General features: G+C 50.1%; 1 protein-coding gene across 1 annotated transcript in view; it reads right to left on the bottom strand.

The window, feature by feature from the left end:
* DCC (DCC netrin 1 receptor) overlaps positions 1-16,687 on the bottom strand; it is a 436,443-nt gene extending 419,756 nt beyond the window's left edge. The window contains exon 1 of the mRNA XM_068424420.1: positions 16,597-16,687. Coding sequence (XP_068280521.1) covers positions 16,597-16,687 — 91 coding nt within the window. The remainder of the gene's footprint in view (positions 1-16,596) is intronic.
* Positions 16,688-18,643: the final 1,956 nt, after the last annotated feature.

The raw sequence follows: 18,643 nt of genomic DNA, 5'->3' as shown, positions 1-18,643 counted from the left end.
AACTTCCAGGAGAAGACATGAAATTTCTACTTCAAAAATTATTTTTCATGAATCCATGCATTGATCATGAATGTAAAATATTGTAATAAATATTATTTATTTACAAGGAAAATAACAGAATCACAGAATCAATCAGGTTGGAAGAGCCCTCTGGGATCATCGAGGCCAACCATTGCCCTGACACCACCATGGCAACTAGACCAGGGCATTAAGTGCCATCTCCAGGCTTTTCTTAAACCCCTCCAGAGATGGGGACTCCACCACCTCCCTGGGCAGCCCCTTCCAATGGCTAATGACCCTTGTTGAGAAGAAATGCTTCCTAATGGCCAACCTGAACCTCCCCTGGCCAAGCTTGAGGCTGTGTCCTCTTGTCCTATCGCTAGTTGCCTGGGAGAAGAGGCCGACTCCCACTTCACTACAACCTCCCTTCAGGTAGCTGGAGACTGCAATAAAGTCACCTCTGAGCCTCCTCTTCTCCAGGCTAAACACCCCCAGCTCCCTCAGCCGTTCCTCGTAGCTCAGACCCTCCAGACCCTTCACCAGCTCGGTCGCCCTCCTCTGCACTCGCTCCAACACCTCAACAACCAGACTCTGGTCAACCCGGATCAAGACGGGATGCTGATCACAGCAAGAACATCAAGGATGGGGTGTAGACCGAAGTAGAACCAGAAGATAAAGATCAGCTGACCAATAGGGAGGAATGGACTTTTGTGGACTCTTGACAAATGAAGAAAGAGGAATTGAAATAGTGGAATTTTAACAGAAGTTCATGAGAAGTTTGTGATGTAACTACTTATTAGTCTCTATATAAACTGATAGTGGATTTGAGTCAGGGACCATACGCTGCGGTGGTGGGTCCAACTCTGAGTTGCTTCAATAAACGATCAGCAAACCTAGAGACCAGGACTCTGCCAATGTTCTTTAAGAGTGTCCTTCTCAGAGCAAAGAGGTCACACTCAGCAGTGCTGCAGGAACGGCTTGAAAACACCGACAGAGCAAATTGCCTTTTGCTCTTTTCGAACGTACGAGTTTGTCGACTTTCAGCTCCTTTTCTTCAGCGTGATCGAGTAGACAACAAAGTTCTGAGAGGATCTGCCATAACCCTCTGATAAAAAGCATTTCCTTGCCTCTGCTTCCACGTACAGCTGGAGGCACGCGACGCTCCGAGGCGAGCTTTGATAAAAGAGCCTTGCTGTCTGCGCTGCCCCTAATTACCGCCGCTCCGTTGGCTCGTTTCCCCGTGCTCCAGGTAAATGCCACCAAGGTCACGTCGTTAATTCAAGACCAAGCCCACATTAGAAATCATTTGCACAAAGTTGAAGAAGTCAGTGGTTTTTTTTAAAAATACTCATGTTAAGGTTTTCTTAATATTATACAGTCATAGAAATGAATTTCAATTATGGAGGAATAAAGTAGGTACCTCGTGAAGGTCACCGTTATCCCGAGACAGACATCAAGGCAGGTCAGATGATTCACCACCTGGAGGTGACTTATTTTTCTCCAGAGATTAACATATGTTACTATGCCTTCAACAACAAACTTCCAGGAATGTGAAGTTCAAAGAGATTATTTCCCTCCGGGTATCACTCGCAGCGGGGAGGTCTCAGCAGGGAGGGCTTCAATTTGACTCAACACATAGAAGGAAAGTGGGCTACAGATGGGAGGGGATAACCCGGGTCATCGAGCCCACTCCACAGAAGGGCAGAGCTACACAATGGACACCTCCACAGACCTTCACTGCATGCCCTGAAGCCCCAAAATAGAATCATAGAATCATTGTTTTGGTTGGAAAGGACCTTGAAGATCATCAAGTCCAACCATTAACCCAGCACTGCCAAGCCCACCACTAAACCATGTCCCTCAGCACCACATCTACACGGCTTTTAAATCCCTCCAGGGATGGGGACTCCACCACTGCCCTGGGCAGCCTGTGCCAGTGCCTGACAACCCTTTCAGTGAAGAAATTGTCCCTGATCTCCAATCTAAACCTCCCCTGGTGCAACTTGAGGCCGTTTCCTCTTGTCCTATCACTTGTTACCTGGGAGAAGAGACCGATCCCCACCTCGCTACACCCTCCTTTCAGGCAGTTGTAGAGAGTGAGAAGGTCTCCCCTCAGCCTCCTTTTCTCCAGGCTAAACACCCCCAGCTCCCTCAGCCGCTCCTCATCACACTTGTGCTCCAGACCCTTCACCACCTTCGTTGCCCTTCTCTGGACTCGGTCCAGCACCTCAAGGTCTTTCTTGCAGTGAGGGACCCAAAACTGAACACAGGATTTGAGGTGTGGCCGCACCAGTGCCGAGCACAGGGGGACGATCCCTGCTCTAGTCCTGCTGGCCACACTAGTGCTGATCCAAGCCAGGATGCTGGTGGCCTTCTTGGCCACCTGGGCACCCTTCTTAAGACCGCCTGAAAGACCAGAAACCATAACTACCAGAGGAGATGGGGGGATACTGATGTCCCTGAACAGCACACAAGATGCCAGGAAGCCCAGCAGACCCCTGCCAGTGTCTAATGACCCTTTCTGAGAAGAAATTCTTCCTAATGTCTAACATGAACCTCCCCTGGCCAAGCTTGAGGCCACGTCCTCTTGTCCTGTCGCTAGTTGCCTGGGAGAAGAGGCAGTCCAGACAGCTGACAATTAAGTCCTGGGTTGGAAACATCATGGTTATTTGTGAAGTACAAACCATGAAGCAACAGTTGCCCTCAGTTTGGTTACTTGCCTGTTGGTTTGCCATTTGGGTTTCATGCGAGGTTCCCGTGCACCTGCTCATTAATGAGCGGAAAAATGACATTACGAGCAATGCCCAGAAGTCACCTGTTGCCACCCAAAAGAGCACAGAGGCGTATTTTTCATCCCCTCGTGCCATGGTCTAGTTGCCATGGTGGTGTCAGGGCAATGGTTGGACTCGATGATCCCAGAGGGCTCTTCCAACCTCACTGATTCTGTGACCACGAAGAAGGAATATGGTTCTTTCAGTCATATTTTTGGGAGGCATCTACCAAATGTTTTTAGAAGAACGTTTACAGATTATAATTTTGAAAGACCAACTTTCTCCCAGGAGCCAGACAAGTTGTTCCCAGCGATGGATTTTGGAAGCCGTTAGCTGCTCACTTTTTTATATTACAGAGTAATGTCTATGCCATCAAAAAGTGTTCTACAAAAAAATGAGAAACAAATTCAGATAAGTTGCTGACAGATCGTATACTAAGAAGCCAAATTCTCATCATACATTCCCCGAATTACCTTTTAAAATCTAATTTATTGTCAAGCTCACTCTAGTCTCATTTGGAGCTTACCAGCGCTAGGATGATCAGCGTTTTATGACAGCCATACGTTACACTTGTGTCATACCCTTTTACTACAGGAACCTCAAAGTATTTTACCATCCTTCATCGGTGTCTGCAGTTGTTGAAGCCTTAACTGTGATAAGCACCTCCCCATCCTCATTTAACTTGGCGGAGAAGCAGCAACGGGACGCTCACAAGGCTGTGGTAGCGTCATAGAGCAGTTTGGGAAAATGAGATTTTAGAGCTGGGATGATTGAAAACCTAATAGAAAATTAGAGAAAAACTCTACCTCAGAGGGGAGTGGCCTCAGCATCAGGTTTACTCGTGGGAAGGACCACGGGACCTTTAACTCTACAGCTCAGCCAAGGCGAAGCGCTTGGGATGAAAACCTCTGCATCAGCATTCATGAAACGAGGTAACCCCAGCTCCAGGAGTGTGTGCCTGCATTTTTTTTTGTTTTCTAGTCATGCAATGACCGAGACTGACCTTGTAGAAAGGTTTATTTATTTCTGACACAACCCATTTACCTACCATATGGGAACAGAGCACTTAGTGGCAAAGTGCTGTTCAATGTCTTTATAGATGATCTAGATGTAGGGATTGAGTGCACCCTCAGTAAATTTGCAGATGACACCAAGCTGGGTGGGAGTGTCGATCTGCTGGAGGGTAGGAAGGCCCTACAGAGGGATCTGGACAGGTTGGATAGATGGGCCGAGACCAACGGCATGAGGTTCAACAAGAACAAGTGCCGGGTCTTACACTTGGGCCACAACAACCCCCTGCAGCGCTCCAGGCTGGGGGAAGAGTGGTTAGAAAGCGGCCCGGTGGAAAGAGCCCTGGGGGTGCTGATGGACAGGTGGCTAAACATGAGCCAGCAGTGTGCCCAGGTGGCCAAGAAGGCCAATGGCATCCTGGCCTCTCTTAGGAATAGTGTAGCCAGCCGGTCTGGGGAAGTGATGGTCCCTCTGTACTGGGCACTGGTGAGGCCGCACCTTGAATCCTGTGTCCAGTTGTGGGCCCCACACTTCAAGAGAGATGTTGAGGTGTTGGAGCGAGTGCAGAGGAGGGCGACCAAGCTGGTGAAGGGTCTGGAGGGTCTGAGCTACGAGGAGCGGCTGAGGGAGTTGGGGGTGTTTAGCCTGGAGAAGAGGAGGCTCAGAGGTGACCTTAGTGCAGTCTACAACTACCTGAAGGGAGGTTGTAGCGCAGTGGGAGTCGGCCTCTTCTCCCAGGCAACCAGTGCTAGGACAAGAGGACACAGCCTCAAGCTTGGCCAGGGGAGGTTCAGGTTGGCCATTAGGAAGCATTTCTTCCCAGCAAGGGTCATTAGCCATTGGAAGGGGCTGCCCAGGGAGGTGGTGGAGTCACCATCTCTGGGGGGGTTTAAGAAAAGCCTGGCCATGGCACTTAGTGCCCTGGTCTAGTTGCCATCGTGGTGTCAGGGCAATGGTTGGACTCGGTGATCCCAGAGGGCTCTTCCAACCTGGTTGGTTGGTTTATTCTGATTCTGTAAAGCCTGGAGCCCAGCAAAGGGTGACGTGGGGAAACTCCTGGCGATGGAAGAGATGTCAGGAACAATAAGAACTGATGAAATAGTTCTTGCTCTCAGGTATTTGGCATATTAATGCACAGAGACAGATCTCATTTACTGAGACAGAATCTGGCAATATAAATTATTGGACTCAAATACCATCACACTCCGCGTTCAAGAGCCATTTGAATTGTACTCAGGTAGTTTCACTCATCTGCAGTCTGAGGGATGTCTTAATAAATACAGGACTGAATCACACCATTGATTTGGAAGGGGAATTTCCCATTAAAACCTGTCAAGAGTATTACTTTAAAAAAAATTAATGGGATAATATAGCCCAGGGTTCTGCTATAACACACTCCTGATGGCACAGCTCTCCGAGTCTCATGGGTGATAAATCATCTTGTTTATTCTGTATTGTCACTCTAACATCTTTCTTTTCCACGTCTGCTGCAGCCAGAGGTCTCGGTGCCACCAGCAGTAGTTGGTGTCCATCTCTGGTGGGCAGCAAATTAAACACCCAACACCTGATTTGTGCAGACTCAGCAAAAACCTGGAAATCCACCACTCTGATACTTCCACTTTGGACTCTGCTCCTGTTTACACAGACGATACACAGAATCAACCAGGCTGGAAGAGACCTCTGGGATCATCAAGTCCAACCATTGCCCTGACACCACCATGGCAACTAGACCATGGCACTAAGTGCCATCTCCAGTCTTTTCTTAAACACCTCCAGAGATGGTGACTCCACCACCTCCCTGGGCAGCCACTTCCAATGGCTAATGACCCTTGCTGAGAAGAAATGCTTCCTCATGTCCAACCTGAACCTCCCCTGGCCAAGCTTGAGGCTGTGTCCTCTTGTCCTAGCGCTAGTTGCCTGGGAGAAGAGGCCGACTCCCACTGTGCTACAACCTCCCTTCAGGTAGTTGGAGACTGCAATAAGGTCACCTCTGAACCTCCTCTTCTCCAGGCTAAACAACCCCAGCTCCCTCAGCCGTTCCTCATAGGTCAGACCCTCCAGACCCTTCACCAGCTTGGTCGCCCTCCTCTGCACTCGCTCCAACACCTCAACATCTCTCTTGAAGTGCGGGGCCCACAACTGGACACAGGATTCAAGGTGCGGCCTCACCAGTGCCCAGTACAGAGGGACCATCACTTCCCCAGACCGGCTGGCTACACTATTCCGAAGAGAGGCCAGGATGCCATTGGCCTTCTTGGCCACCTGGGCACACTGCTAAAGCAGATTAATCTATGTAAGGAGCATCAGGGAGATAAAAAAAGCTCCATAGTATTATTTATGGCACGTTTGAGATTAAAACCATTTCCTACTTGATTCACAAAAAACAATTTGCAGTGAAGCGACGGTGCCAAGGGATGTGGGTGGCTCCAAGCCAGCGTGCCCATTAAGTAGGAAACCTCCCGTTGGTTGGGATGGGAAAATTTGCTCATTAAGAGAGTCATGGTGCTGCCCCAATTCTGATTGGTTGGTTGAGCACAGAGCATTACACCCAACCTCAAGCGGCCGCTGTCCTTGAGGCGATATCATTTTCCATCGATTGTAATGGAGTTCTATTAATGATGTAATTTAATTAGACACAAATCAAGAGATCGCTAATACTTTTAATAACATACCACCAGCTTCTGACAAATTCCCTCCACAGATGGAAAAGCTTGATGGAGTTACTGGTAACAGAATATTCCCCCTCTGGAGAGCTGTTAACAACCCTTTTAATATCAATACACCTGCTAGAGCAAAGCTATTCGGTGGCAGAGAATCAGCGTCTATGTGAGCGTATCAAAAATGCAAATGAGCAACAACAAATTGCGTTAGGAGGGTTTGGTTGATGGGAAAGAGTCTCCGTGGAAGTCAGCGAAGATTTATTCAGGTTGAGATAAAATAAAACCCCATGATTGCTGCAAAAGGCACTGCACATACAACACCTTCAGTCCTACAAATACTCTTTTCTAAGCGTCCTTAAAGTGCTGGTTTGTTACATGTTCTACCAACACTTGGACCATGGGAGCTATCAGCCCCTTTTGGCATCTCCATCACAGGCACACAACATTTCACAGAATCAATGAGGTTGGAAGAACCCTCTGGGATCATCGAGTCCAACCGTTGCCCTGACACCACCATGGCAACTAGACCATGGCACTAAGTGCCATCTCCAGGCTTTACTTAAACCCCTCCAGAGATGGGGACTCCACCACCTCTCTGGGCAGCCCCTTCCAATGCCTAATGACCCTTGCTGAGAAGAAATGCTTCCTAATGTCTAACCTGAACCTCCCCTGGCCAAGCTTGAGGCTGTGTCCTCTTGTCCTAGCGCTAGTTGCCTGGGAGAAGAGGCCAACTCCCACTGTGCTACAACAACCTCCCTTCAGGTAGTTGTAGACTGCACTAAGGTCACCTCTGAGCCTCCTCTTCTCCAGGCTAAACACCCCCAGCTCCCTCAGCCGTTCCTCGTAGCTCAGACCCTCCAGACCCTTCCCCACCTTGGTCGCCCTCCTCTGCACTCACTCCAACACCTCAACATCTTTCTGGAAGTGCGGGGCCCACAACTGGACACAGGATTCAAGGTACAACAGACTCTTCAATAATTCATCTAAACTTTTTCAACCTTCTCAGCAGAAAACCATGCAGAAAGCTTCCTTCCAATGCAGAATGGGGGATTGTGGGCCATTTTTTTGCCAAATTTATAAATAACATGTAGGAAATTAGCACAACCAGTGACGCCAATAGGAAGTTCAGTAGCATCTACAATATAACGAAGGATGGAGAAACTAGGAAAAAGGATTTTCACGTTGGATAAGAGAAAAATCTGTATGAGAAGGCACCATGAGATTTGGAAAATTAGTATGAAATTTACAGAATTTGATGAATACGGGGAAAACTCCACATCACTGCAACCATATTAAATATGGATATGGATATTTAGATGAAATGTCTCCTACACCCACCTCCTGAAACACACACCCCCTCCTGGTAGAGCACCCTTCTCCACAGCCCTTGCTCAGACTGTTCTGCGGATCATCGAGTCCAACCATTGCCCTGACACCACCATGGCAACTAGACCAGGGCACTAAGTGCCATGGCCAGTCTTTTCTTAAACACCTCCAGAGCTGGTGACTCCACCACCTCCCTGGGCAGTGGGTGGTTCAGCACAAACTCCAGCCAAAACCATGATTATTAATTCCAGACCGAGAGATACGTTGCACTTGTCCTTCCCCGGGATGTGGCACAAGCACCTGCCGCCAACACAACGACAATCAAAACCTCAACTGCTTCCTCAGCAGTCAACAGGTTGGTGCATTCAGGTCTCACCTCAACCATGGTTTGTTGTGTGTCTTCAGCACCAGGGAAGAGCAGAGGGAAGAATTTCTTCTCAGAAAGGGTCACAGAATCACAGAATCAACCAGGTTGGAAGAGACCTCTGGGATCATCAAGTCCAACCATTGCCCTGACACCACCCTGGCAACTAGACCATGGCACTAAGTGCCATGGCCAGGCTTTTCTTCAACACATCCAGAGATGGGGACTCCACCACCTCCCTGGGCAGCCCCTTCCAATGGCTAATGACCCTTGCTCAGAAGAAATGCTTCCTAATGTCCAACCTGAACCTCCCCTGGCCAAGCTTGAGGCTGTGTCCTCTTGTCCTATCACTAGTTGCCTGGGAGAAGAGGCCGACTCTCACTGCGCTACAACCTCCCTTCAGGTAGTTGTAGACTGCACTAAAGTCACCTCTGGACCTTACTGGTCCAGAGAATATGGACAAAGTCCTCTCAGAGCCTTTTTGAATGTCTATCTTCTTCCCCTGATGCTTCTAAGAGAAAAAAAAAAATGAATATTGTAGATAGAAACTCAAAAGAAAGCTTTTAAAGTCCTTTTTAGTCTTTGGCTAGTGAGGGGGAGAGTATCAGAGAGAGACTCAGGGGGAAGTAAGTTCATGCATGAACTCTGCACCGAACAAGCCCTTTCAGGTACTTGTTGACTAAGGATCATTCAACTCTGCTCGGAACCTGCTACCAGCCCACTCCTAAGTCGACTCCACTCCTAGGGAAGCAACCTTCAGCTTTTAATGATGAGGTTTGGGGAGTCCTGACTTTACAAAGCAACACTTTACACAATTAATATCAGTTGACCTTGTCCAGAGCGGTCATGTTTTGTCTAGTTACTGCTCTCAGAGCTTGACAGCCAGACAGAAACGCCTACCGGTTCAGCTGCAGGTCACACCCTTACAGAATCACAGAATCACAGAATCAACCAGGTTGGAAGAGCACTCTGGGCTCATCGAGTCCAACCATTGCCCTGACACCACCATGGCAACTAGACCATGGCACTAAGTGCCATGTCCAGGCTTTTCTTAAACACCTCCAGAGATGGGGACTCCACCACCTCCCTGGGCAGCCCCTGCCAATGGCTAATGACCCTTGCTGAGAAGAAATGCTTCCTAATGGCCAACCTGAACCTCCCCTGGCCAAGCTTGAGGCTGTGTCCTCTTGTCCTAGCGCTAGTTGCCTGGGAGAAGAGGGCGACTGCCACTCCGCTACAACCTCCCTTCAGGTAGTTGTAGACTGGACTAAGGTCACCTCTGAGCCTCCTCTTCTCCAGGCTAAACAACCCCAGCAAGAAGATGTGTTCTCCAGCCCATCACAGCACTGCAAAGTAAATAGGTGAAGTTACATGGATTGTCCATACGCAGAACACATGAAATGAGCAAATGATTCCTCTTTTAGTGGAAACATTATCTGTCCCCATCCTGGCCACAAGACCTCAAGCACATGCACAAGTGTATCATATACAGCAACCTGGTCTAGTGGAAGGTGTCCCTGCCCATGGCAGGGGGGTTGGAACTAGATGATCTCTAAGGTCCCTTCCAACCCAAACCATTCTATGATTCTATGATATACAGGGCTCAAGCGAGGACTTCTCCTTAGCTGCTTTGCCCTGGGACTCACATCTGCAACCAGCCAAGTAGAAGATATAAACTTTATGTCACTATTTTTTAAGACAATCTCTCTCTACTCAGCGTATCCAAGAGCAAGCATGGAACTGCAAAATAATCACAGAATCACAGAATCAACCAGGTTGGAAGAGCCCTCTGGGATCATCGAGTCCAACCATTGCCCTGACACCACCATGGCAACTAGACCATGTAGACCACTAGCTCCTCACCTGTGCAGGACAGTCCCTGTCAGCACAACATCTGAAGCCCCCATTGACTGACAGGGTATAAAGAACGTGGACACGGGGTTGTAAAACTATTATTATATATAAATGATAAAAATATGAACTAGGAGACTGTCATTTGTTGCAGAGCTCTTCTGGTGACTGAAGAGTTGACCTGAGCTCAGCTGATCTACAAAGCCTCTCAAAGAAGTCATAACCCTGCAATTTATAAAGTTCTCCATCCACTCCCCAACGAGCAGCCTCACCTCCCATGGTATGTCCTCATCCCATGGTATGTCCTCATCCTACATTATTTCCTCATCCTATGGGATGTCCTCATCCCATGGTATCTCCTCATCCCATGGTACATGCATGTTCTGCAAACACCATCTCCATGATTTGGATAAATTCTGTGGTTCCTAACAGCGTCACATTAAGTGTCCAACCTTACCCTCTCCAACTAAAACAAACCTGCGTTGGTGGTTGGGGTTGTTTCACTGTCCAGGAAGTTCCATGCACAGAGCAGGAGTTATTCTGGGTCATTTCCAGGATCTTTATTTTACACTTGACCTATTTTTATCACCCTTTGATCTTGCTGTAAGACCCCAAAAGAGAACGACAGTGTTTGTTTCAACGAGTCAAACTTCTTGGCTGGTCAGGATGCAGTTACTCCGCTCTCATGAGACCCCCCCTGCAGTGCTGCATCCAGCTCTGGGGCCCCAACAGAAGAAGGACATGGAGCCGTTGGAGTGAGTCCAGAGGAGGCCACGAAGATGCTCAGAGGGCTGGAGCACCTCTGCTATGGAGACAGGCTGAGAGAGCTGGGGCTGTTCAGCCTGGAGAAGAGAAGGCTCCGGGGAGACCTTCTAGCACCTTCCAGTACCTGAAGGGCCTACAGGAAAGCTGGAGAGGGACTTTTTACAAGGACATGGAGTGACAGGACGAGGGGAATGGTTTTAAACTGAAAGAGGGGAGATTGAGATGAGATATTAGAAAGAAATTCTTTGCTGTGAGGGTGGTGAGACACTGGCCCAGGTTGCCCAGAGAAGCTGTGGCTGCCCCCTCCCTGGCAGTGTTCAAGGCCAGGTTGGATGGGGCTTGGAGCAACCTGGGCTGGTGGAAGGTGTCCCTGCCCGTGGCAGGGGGGAGCGGAACTAGATGATCTTTAAGGTCCCTTCCAACCCAAACCAGTCTGTGATTCTGTGAAATTGATATCAAAGCTTCGTTGGTTGATATCAAAGCAAAGTTGGCTGTTGTCCACCTTACGATTCCAACCTGGGAGAGGAGGCACCTTGTGAGCCCTCAAGCCTGGGCAAGTGTGACCATGGGCTGGGTGCACACGATCAAACCAGTGAATCTGTTCATAAAGCACCATGAAAGTAAACAAAATAAACATCAGCAGCCTCCTTGATTCAAACTCTACTTCGCAGGGCGAGAAGATACCCAGTTTTCAGCCAGTAATGGGATTTCCAAGAAGATACTATTCCTCCAGCTTCTCTGTTTGACAACCAATATTTTGCTGCAACTTCGGGTAGCAATTTAGAGTAGTTTCCAATGTATTTTGAATACTTCAGAGTGTTTATAAAATTTCAGCACGTATTGGCAATACCACCGACAAATGACTGCCATCAAGCGAGACAGAAATGGAGACATTTAGCGCAGACATCTCCAAGCTCTCGAGCGAGATGTTCTGTCATTAGCCCAATTTAGCTGTAGCCCTTCGCATCAAAGCTGAAATTGAGAAACGTTGTCAGAAAGAAACAATTCTGCCAGGTTTACAATTATTACCGTTACCCTTTCAGGTATAATATACTCCATTTTACCAGGGAATTTACTGGCAGAAAGCAGGAGATGCACTTCACGTTCAGTCATCGCTTTCCATAGTTTGATAGTTTTCACAGAATCAATAAGGTTGGAAGAGACCTCTGGGATCATCGAGTCCAACCATTGCCCTGACACCACCACGTCAACTAGACCATGGCACTAAGTGCCATGTCCAGGCTTTTCTTAAACACCTCCACAGATGGGGACTCCACCACCTCCCTGGGCAGCCCCTTCCAATGCCTAATGACCCTTACTGACAAGAAATGCTTCCTAATGGCCAACCTGAACCTCCCCTGGTGAAGCTTGAGGCTGTGTCCTCCTGTCCTATCGCTAGTTGCCTGGGAGAAGAGGCAGACTCCCACTCTGCTACAACCTCCCTTCAGGTAGTTGTAGACTGCAATAAAGTCACCTCTGAGCCTCCTCTTCTCCAGGCTAAACAACCCCAGCTCCCTCAGCCGTTCCTCGTAGCTCAGACCCTCCAGACCCTTCACCAGCTTGGTTGCCCTCCTCTGGACTCGCTCCAACACCTCAACATCTTTCTTGAATGTAGAAGACCCAAAGGAGCAAATCTCAAATGCTTGAGGCTCTCCAGCCATACTAAAAAAAGACTCCCAAGCATCAAGCATGCTTTATCTTGCAGAAGAGACCACAGCAGAAGTGGTCAAACAGACTGTGAAGTTTATAGAGGGGTGCAAGCGAAAGGAGGACAGGGCCAGCGTGCTGACTTTGGATTCCAGTGGAAACAAGAAAATTTAGGTCAATGTTTCACCCAAGGGATAATTTTAACAGAGCAAGTGAATTTTTTTGCCTTTAGTTAATTAATCATGAAAGTCTCGGTGGAATTTGTCATTCCACTTTTCATTCAGGCAAGGCCAACGTTTTAAGAAATTTCCATCTATTTGCATTACAACAAATAATGGCTGCGCTGACTCACGCTGTTACAGATCTGCACTTCAGCAGAAGAGAAAATCAGGCGTGTGAAAACGTCCATCCCCTCTTTGAGCGTCAGCTTCTTGCACAACCGCTCGGTTCGATAACACGGCACTTAGTGCCATGGTCTAGTTGCCATGGTGGTGTCAGGGCAATGGTTGGACTCGATGAGCCCAGAGGGCTCTTCCAACCTCATTGATTCTGGGATAACACGAAGTGACTAACTTCTGGAAATCGCATCACTCGAGGGATGTGCAATAGGGAATGTTCCTACGAGGAACGGCTGAGGGAGCTGGGGGTGTTTAGCCTGGAGAAGAGGAGGCTCAGAGGTGACCTTAGTGCAGGCTACAACTATCTGAAGGGAGGTTGTAGTGGAGTGGGAGTTGGCCTCTTCTCCCAGGCAACTAGCGATAGGACAGGAGGACACAGCCTCAAGCTTGGCCAGGGGAGGTTCAGGTTAGACATTAGGAAGCATTTCTTCTCAGCAAGGGTCATTAGCCATTGGAAGGGGCTGCCCAGGGAGGTGGTGGAGTCCCCATCTCTGGAGGGGTTTAAGAAAAGCCTGGACATGGCACTTAGTGCCATGGTCTAGTTGCCATGGTGGTGTCAGGGCAATGGTTGGACTCGATGATCCCAGAGGGGTCTTCCAACCTGATTGATTCTGTGATTCTGGGAAGGTCTGTTCCAGACAGGGCAATGCCATCAAGATATTTTCCTTGTATTTCTGTTTGTCTGATTTTGTGCTGGGACAGTAAGAACTTTGGGGCAGGACCTCAAGGGCTTTGCTGTGCAGGATCGTGGTGCGCAGCGAGGGCTTCCCAGATCGTAACAATTAACAAATACATTTGCGTGTCTCAGAGAAGAAAACCTGTGGGACTGCTCGTTCCAGATGCAACTTGCAATTTAGGTGAGTTCTTCGCATCACTCAACTGAGCTTAAGTTCAGAGCTAATGCACCATCCTGCAATACTCTTCAATAACCTGACCCTCCCCTGGCCAAGCTTGAGGCTGTGTCCTCTTGTCCTATCACTAGTTGCCCGGGAGAAGAGGCAGACTCCCACTGTGCTACAACCTCCCTTCAGGTAGTTGTAGACTGCACTAAGGTCACCTCTGAGCCTCCTCTTCTCCAGGCTAAACACCCCCAGCTCCCTCAGCCTTTCCTCGTAGGACCTTGCACACTAAGTTTTGTATTGGGAAGGACAAAGGAGTAGCAGTCAAGGATAAATGAACCAACTGTGAAATCTGGTCATCACTAGACATAATCTCATTGAAAACAAACATTTTTTGTGGATTTGAAGCCAGCATCACTCTTGTATCCATATGAACATGGAGAAGGGGGGAGCGAGGGCAATAAAATCATAAACCAAGCAGAGCTGCGTGTAAAAATATTCAAGAAACTACAGAAAGACGACGATTCCTCAAATAGAAATTGCTCCTCCTCAGCTAAGCTCATTTCCACTTCTAAAACCACTCATGTGAACCCACGGAGGTTCCCCCGCTCCTATAACACACGTGGTGGCTCACACGCCTCGTAACACAGAGGGGAAGCGCATGAAATGGATGCTGTGACAGGTCACTGGTGATTTATACTGCACCACTCACAGAAGTGATTGCGGGAGGACCCAGGCACTAAATTCCTCACCAAGATCTACTGGGGGTCAAAGCCACCAAACACAGAAGCCACACACAAAAACAAACCCTTGAAGATTGAGTTAAATTCCCACCTACAGATTAAAAAAAAAAATACGGAGGGTATTTTATGGTTATTTAAGACACAGAGGGAACCACACAGCACCATAATGACCAAACACTACATCTGCCTTTATCAGGAGCACGTTTTCCATGGTCTCTTTCCAAGACACCCCATCATCTGTTCTTCCATCCACATAAACACGTTCTTAACCAGAAAAAGTCCAATATTGTTGCGTTACTTTTTGTCTCACCCCCGCAAAACATTTTGCCCCTCACACAGAGGCGCAGGACTTGACTCCCTGCCCGCTGCCCTTCGGCACCAAAGTTTGGGATGCACCCATGGCACCTCCGGGCAGGGGGCAAGAGAGGAGTTGGCCCCATTGTGCAGCACCTCTGGGAGCCCTTTGTTAGCAGCACTCGCCGCCTGCCCGTACCCCACTGCGTAGGGACCGTGCCAGGCACAGCGTGATGCCCCGTACCTCCTGCCCACGGAGTGGAAACGCCACGGTGGAGCCTTGCTCCAGAGAGGGGCAAGATTCGGTTTTGTCAGCTGATTTGGGATGGCTACAGGAAAGCACAAACTCACGCCGGGGCTGCAACACCGGGAAAACTTTGCAGCTTGTGAAGCGCGGCGCGAGGAATTGGGTGCGACGCAAAGATGCCACCCGCAAAACCAGTGCAATAATCACCTGTGTGAGGTGTGAAACGCACAACCGAGACGTTCTGCTGGGCAAACAACCCCTTTCTTCCCCGTATCACACAACAATACGGATGCTGAGGGAGCAGTGGCTTTGCAGCACGTCTGCTCCCTGCCACAGCACGCGGCTTCCTTCGCTCCTCAGGCACTCAAACACAGCGGCTCTCCCTCCGTCCCCTCCTTTGGCAGCGCCGCAGTCAATCATCTCCCGCGCAGGAGGATCACTGCCATGTCTCTCATCTCCCAACCTTTAAGCAAGAGGAGACCCCTAATCATCACCCTGCTCCCACCACCCCGGGTCCCACCTGCCACGCAAGTAACCGCAGAGGACAACGCTGGGGACACGCATGGAAAATCAACCTCCAGGGTTGCCAGAGGAGCATCTTCCAGTTTACTTGTAACTCCCCCCAGATCAGGGCAACCAAAACAAACACCCATTTGTGAGGAGGAAGCACCATCTCCACGGGTCGCTGTTATCTGCATCCAGCTGCTGAGAACCTGAGCTTTGCCAGAAGCCACCGAAGATCTTTTGCGTGAGACGCTTCCTCATGCAGCACTTTCCCCATCACAACCCCCCTGCTTTAGCGCTGCTGAGGTGGTTCCTATTGTTCCTCCCTCGCTGCTGTGTGCGCAGACGGCTGCTCCGGATCCTTTTCTGTAGGGTCCACGCTGTCCCTTTGCCAAGATTTCTCCTACTCGAGTGTTCTTCCTTTTCTTTTGGAGAAAATTCAAGGAGCACCGGAGAATGATATTTCCTCACACGCATCCTCCCTCCCACCCCGAGCCTCCTGCAAATCAAAGCTCCACTTTCTTAGTTCCTAACACTTCTTGCCTCACTCTCCCATTGCTCTTTTCTTGCTTTTTCAAGACATCTGGGTACCACCGAGCCCTTCCCTACCCCCAGCACAAGGAGCCCCCCAAGCATCGCTGGGTCAGTCCCTCCATCCCTCCCCTACCCCGGTTCCACGCACAACCCGGCTTTGCCATTTTTTAATTACAAACTTGATAGAGTTGGAAGGTGCTTTGCAGATAAACTGCGTTTTCTGCCTTTTACCCAGCAAAGGCAACCGCTTTCCCTTGGTTTCAGCACATAAAAAAGCCACAGGCGAATATATCCAAACACAAACCGGATCAGGTGTAAAAGAGAACGGGAACTAACCCTACCACCGCCACGGCACACGCACTTACACACCTATTACACCACATTTCTCCTTTCTTTTCCATAAATTTCCATCTTTTCCAGGGTTGCCCCTTCTCTCCAAGGCGCTTCTAACCCTGGTTCTCTCTTCCCATCTGTGGGAAAGCACACGCTGGTGAGCAACAACAAAACCCCTTCAAAAACCAACCCAAATCATGCTCGCAGAAGGGGAAGAAAAGTCCATTAACAGGAGAGAAACGGGCACATTTCCTTGGGATGCGGAGAAAAATCAACAGCGTAAAGGGAAATAAAGCAGAGCTGACTTACCGGAGACTCGAGGATGAAGGCTCGCCAGTGTAAACCCGAAGAGGAGACAAACCAGCTTTGGTACCCAAACACATCCAAGACTATTCTCCATATTTCAACGCACACCTAAAGATTCCGGTCCTGAGCACCAGCAGCAACCCCACATGCACGTACAGCCCCTTCCTCCTCCTCCTCCTCCTCCTCCTCCTCGGGGTGGTATTTTTTTTTTTCAGGCTCAGCAAAAGGGGGAAAGGGTGAGGAGGAAGGAAAAAAAAAGTTGCCTTCAGTCCAGGAGACTCCGAGGCTGCAGGGAACTAACTCAAAACTGGGAAAGATGGGGAAGGCTCCTCGAAGCGCTGGGAAACCATACGGAGGAAAAATCCTGCCCCGTCCGGCGGGCATCAAAAGAGCGGCGGCGGCTCCATGTCCAACGTCGTACAAAGTACCCCAAAAAAATTAAAAAAAAAATATAAAATAAAAATTATGAGGGGCAGGGGTGGGGGGGGGGGAAGCGGCGGTGCAAGGGGGGAGCGGGCGGCTCTGGCCGGTTCCCACCGGCGGAGGAGGAAGGAGGGAAGGGGAAGGGAAGGCTGCGGCTCTCCCTCGGTGCGGGCGCTGCCGCCCGGAGCCCGCCAGCCCGGACGTGCAGCCGCGGCGGCCACGGGGGCGGGGGCGGCGGGAGGGCGGGCGGGAAGGAGGGAGCGGGAGGGCGGGAAGGAGGGAGGGGGGAGGCCGGGCCGGGCCGGGCCGCGCTCGGCAGCGGCCGCCGCAGCGCCCCGCCGGGGAGCGCGGGCGCCCTCTGAGGGCCGCGAGGGGAACGGCCGCTGCCCGCGGGGCGACCCCGGGGAGCGGAGCGGGGCCCAGCGGCAGCGGGGTGCAGCCCACCCCCCCCGCCTCCCCGCAGGCCCCGGCTGCTCCGCGGTGGGTCCCCGCCTCCGCCTCGCTCCTTTCCCCACCGATAACGCAGCGATTCTACTTCTACGCTTGGTTTTTTAGCTCGTTCTCCTTCCACTCCCCCACTCCTGCAGCACCTCTGCTGCTCCCAGCGCCCAACCCACCTCCTCCGCTCGCCCCTGGGGTGTTCTCAGCTGCCTCCGAACACCTCAAGCCGTCGCACCTGGGGTTTTATGGCTGTTAAAATCATAGAATCGTTTCGGTTTGAAAGGACCTTTAAGATCATCGAGTCCACCCGTTAACCCAGCACTGCCAAGCCCACCACTAACCCATGGCCCTCAGCACCACATAGAATCACAGAATCACAGACTGCTTTGGGTTGGAAGGGACCTTAAAGACCATCTAGTTCCAACCACCTGCCATGGGCAGGGACACCTTCCACCAGACCAGGTTGCTCCAAGCCCCATCCAACCTGGCCTTGAACACTGCCAGGGAGGGGGCAGCCACAGCTTCTCTGGGCAACCTGGGCCAGGGTCTCACCACCCTCACAGCAAAGAATTTCTTCCTAATATCTCATCTAAATCTCCCCTCTTTCAGTTTAAAACCATTAACCCTCGTCCCATCACTCCATGCCCTTGTAAAAAGCCCCTCTCCAGATTTCCTGTAGCCCCTTCAGGTACTGGAAGGTGCTAGAAGGTCTCCCCGGAGCCTTCTCTTCTCCAGGCTGAACAGCCCCAGCTCTCTCAGCCTGTCTCCATAGCAGAGGGGCTTCAGCCCTCTGAGCATCTCCGTGGCCTCCTCTGGACTCGCTACAACAGCTCCATGTCCTTCTTCTGTTGAGGGCCCCAGAGCTGGACGTAGCACTGCAGGGGGGGTCTCACAAGAGCGGAGTATACTCTGATGGGCACCATGGAGTCTGCCCCGGGGCCACAGGCGTTCATCTCCACTTCCCATCAGGTATGATTTCCTTTGTTCATCTCACCTGGTATGAACAAGTAGGGCTTATCCTTCTCTAACCCCCACGATGTCGAGCAGTGCTCAACAGACTATTCAAGGCAGAAGACTGCAGAGTTTATTCCGTAACACATCACCACTTCTTCTAGGATCTGGTTCCTTCTACCTCAAGAGACCTGTTCAAAAACTTGAACGTTTCTTTTACCGACTTTTACATCCC

Source organism: Nyctibius grandis, assembly GCF_013368605.1.
Source record: "Nyctibius grandis isolate bNycGra1 chromosome W unlocalized genomic scaffold, bNycGra1.pri SUPER_W_unloc_2, whole genome shotgun sequence".
NCBI classification, from domain to species: Eukaryota; Metazoa; Chordata; class Aves; order Nyctibiiformes; family Nyctibiidae; genus Nyctibius; species Nyctibius grandis.
The sequence above is the reverse complement of the archived record's forward strand: the minus strand, read 5'-3'. Positions and strand labels throughout refer to the sequence as shown.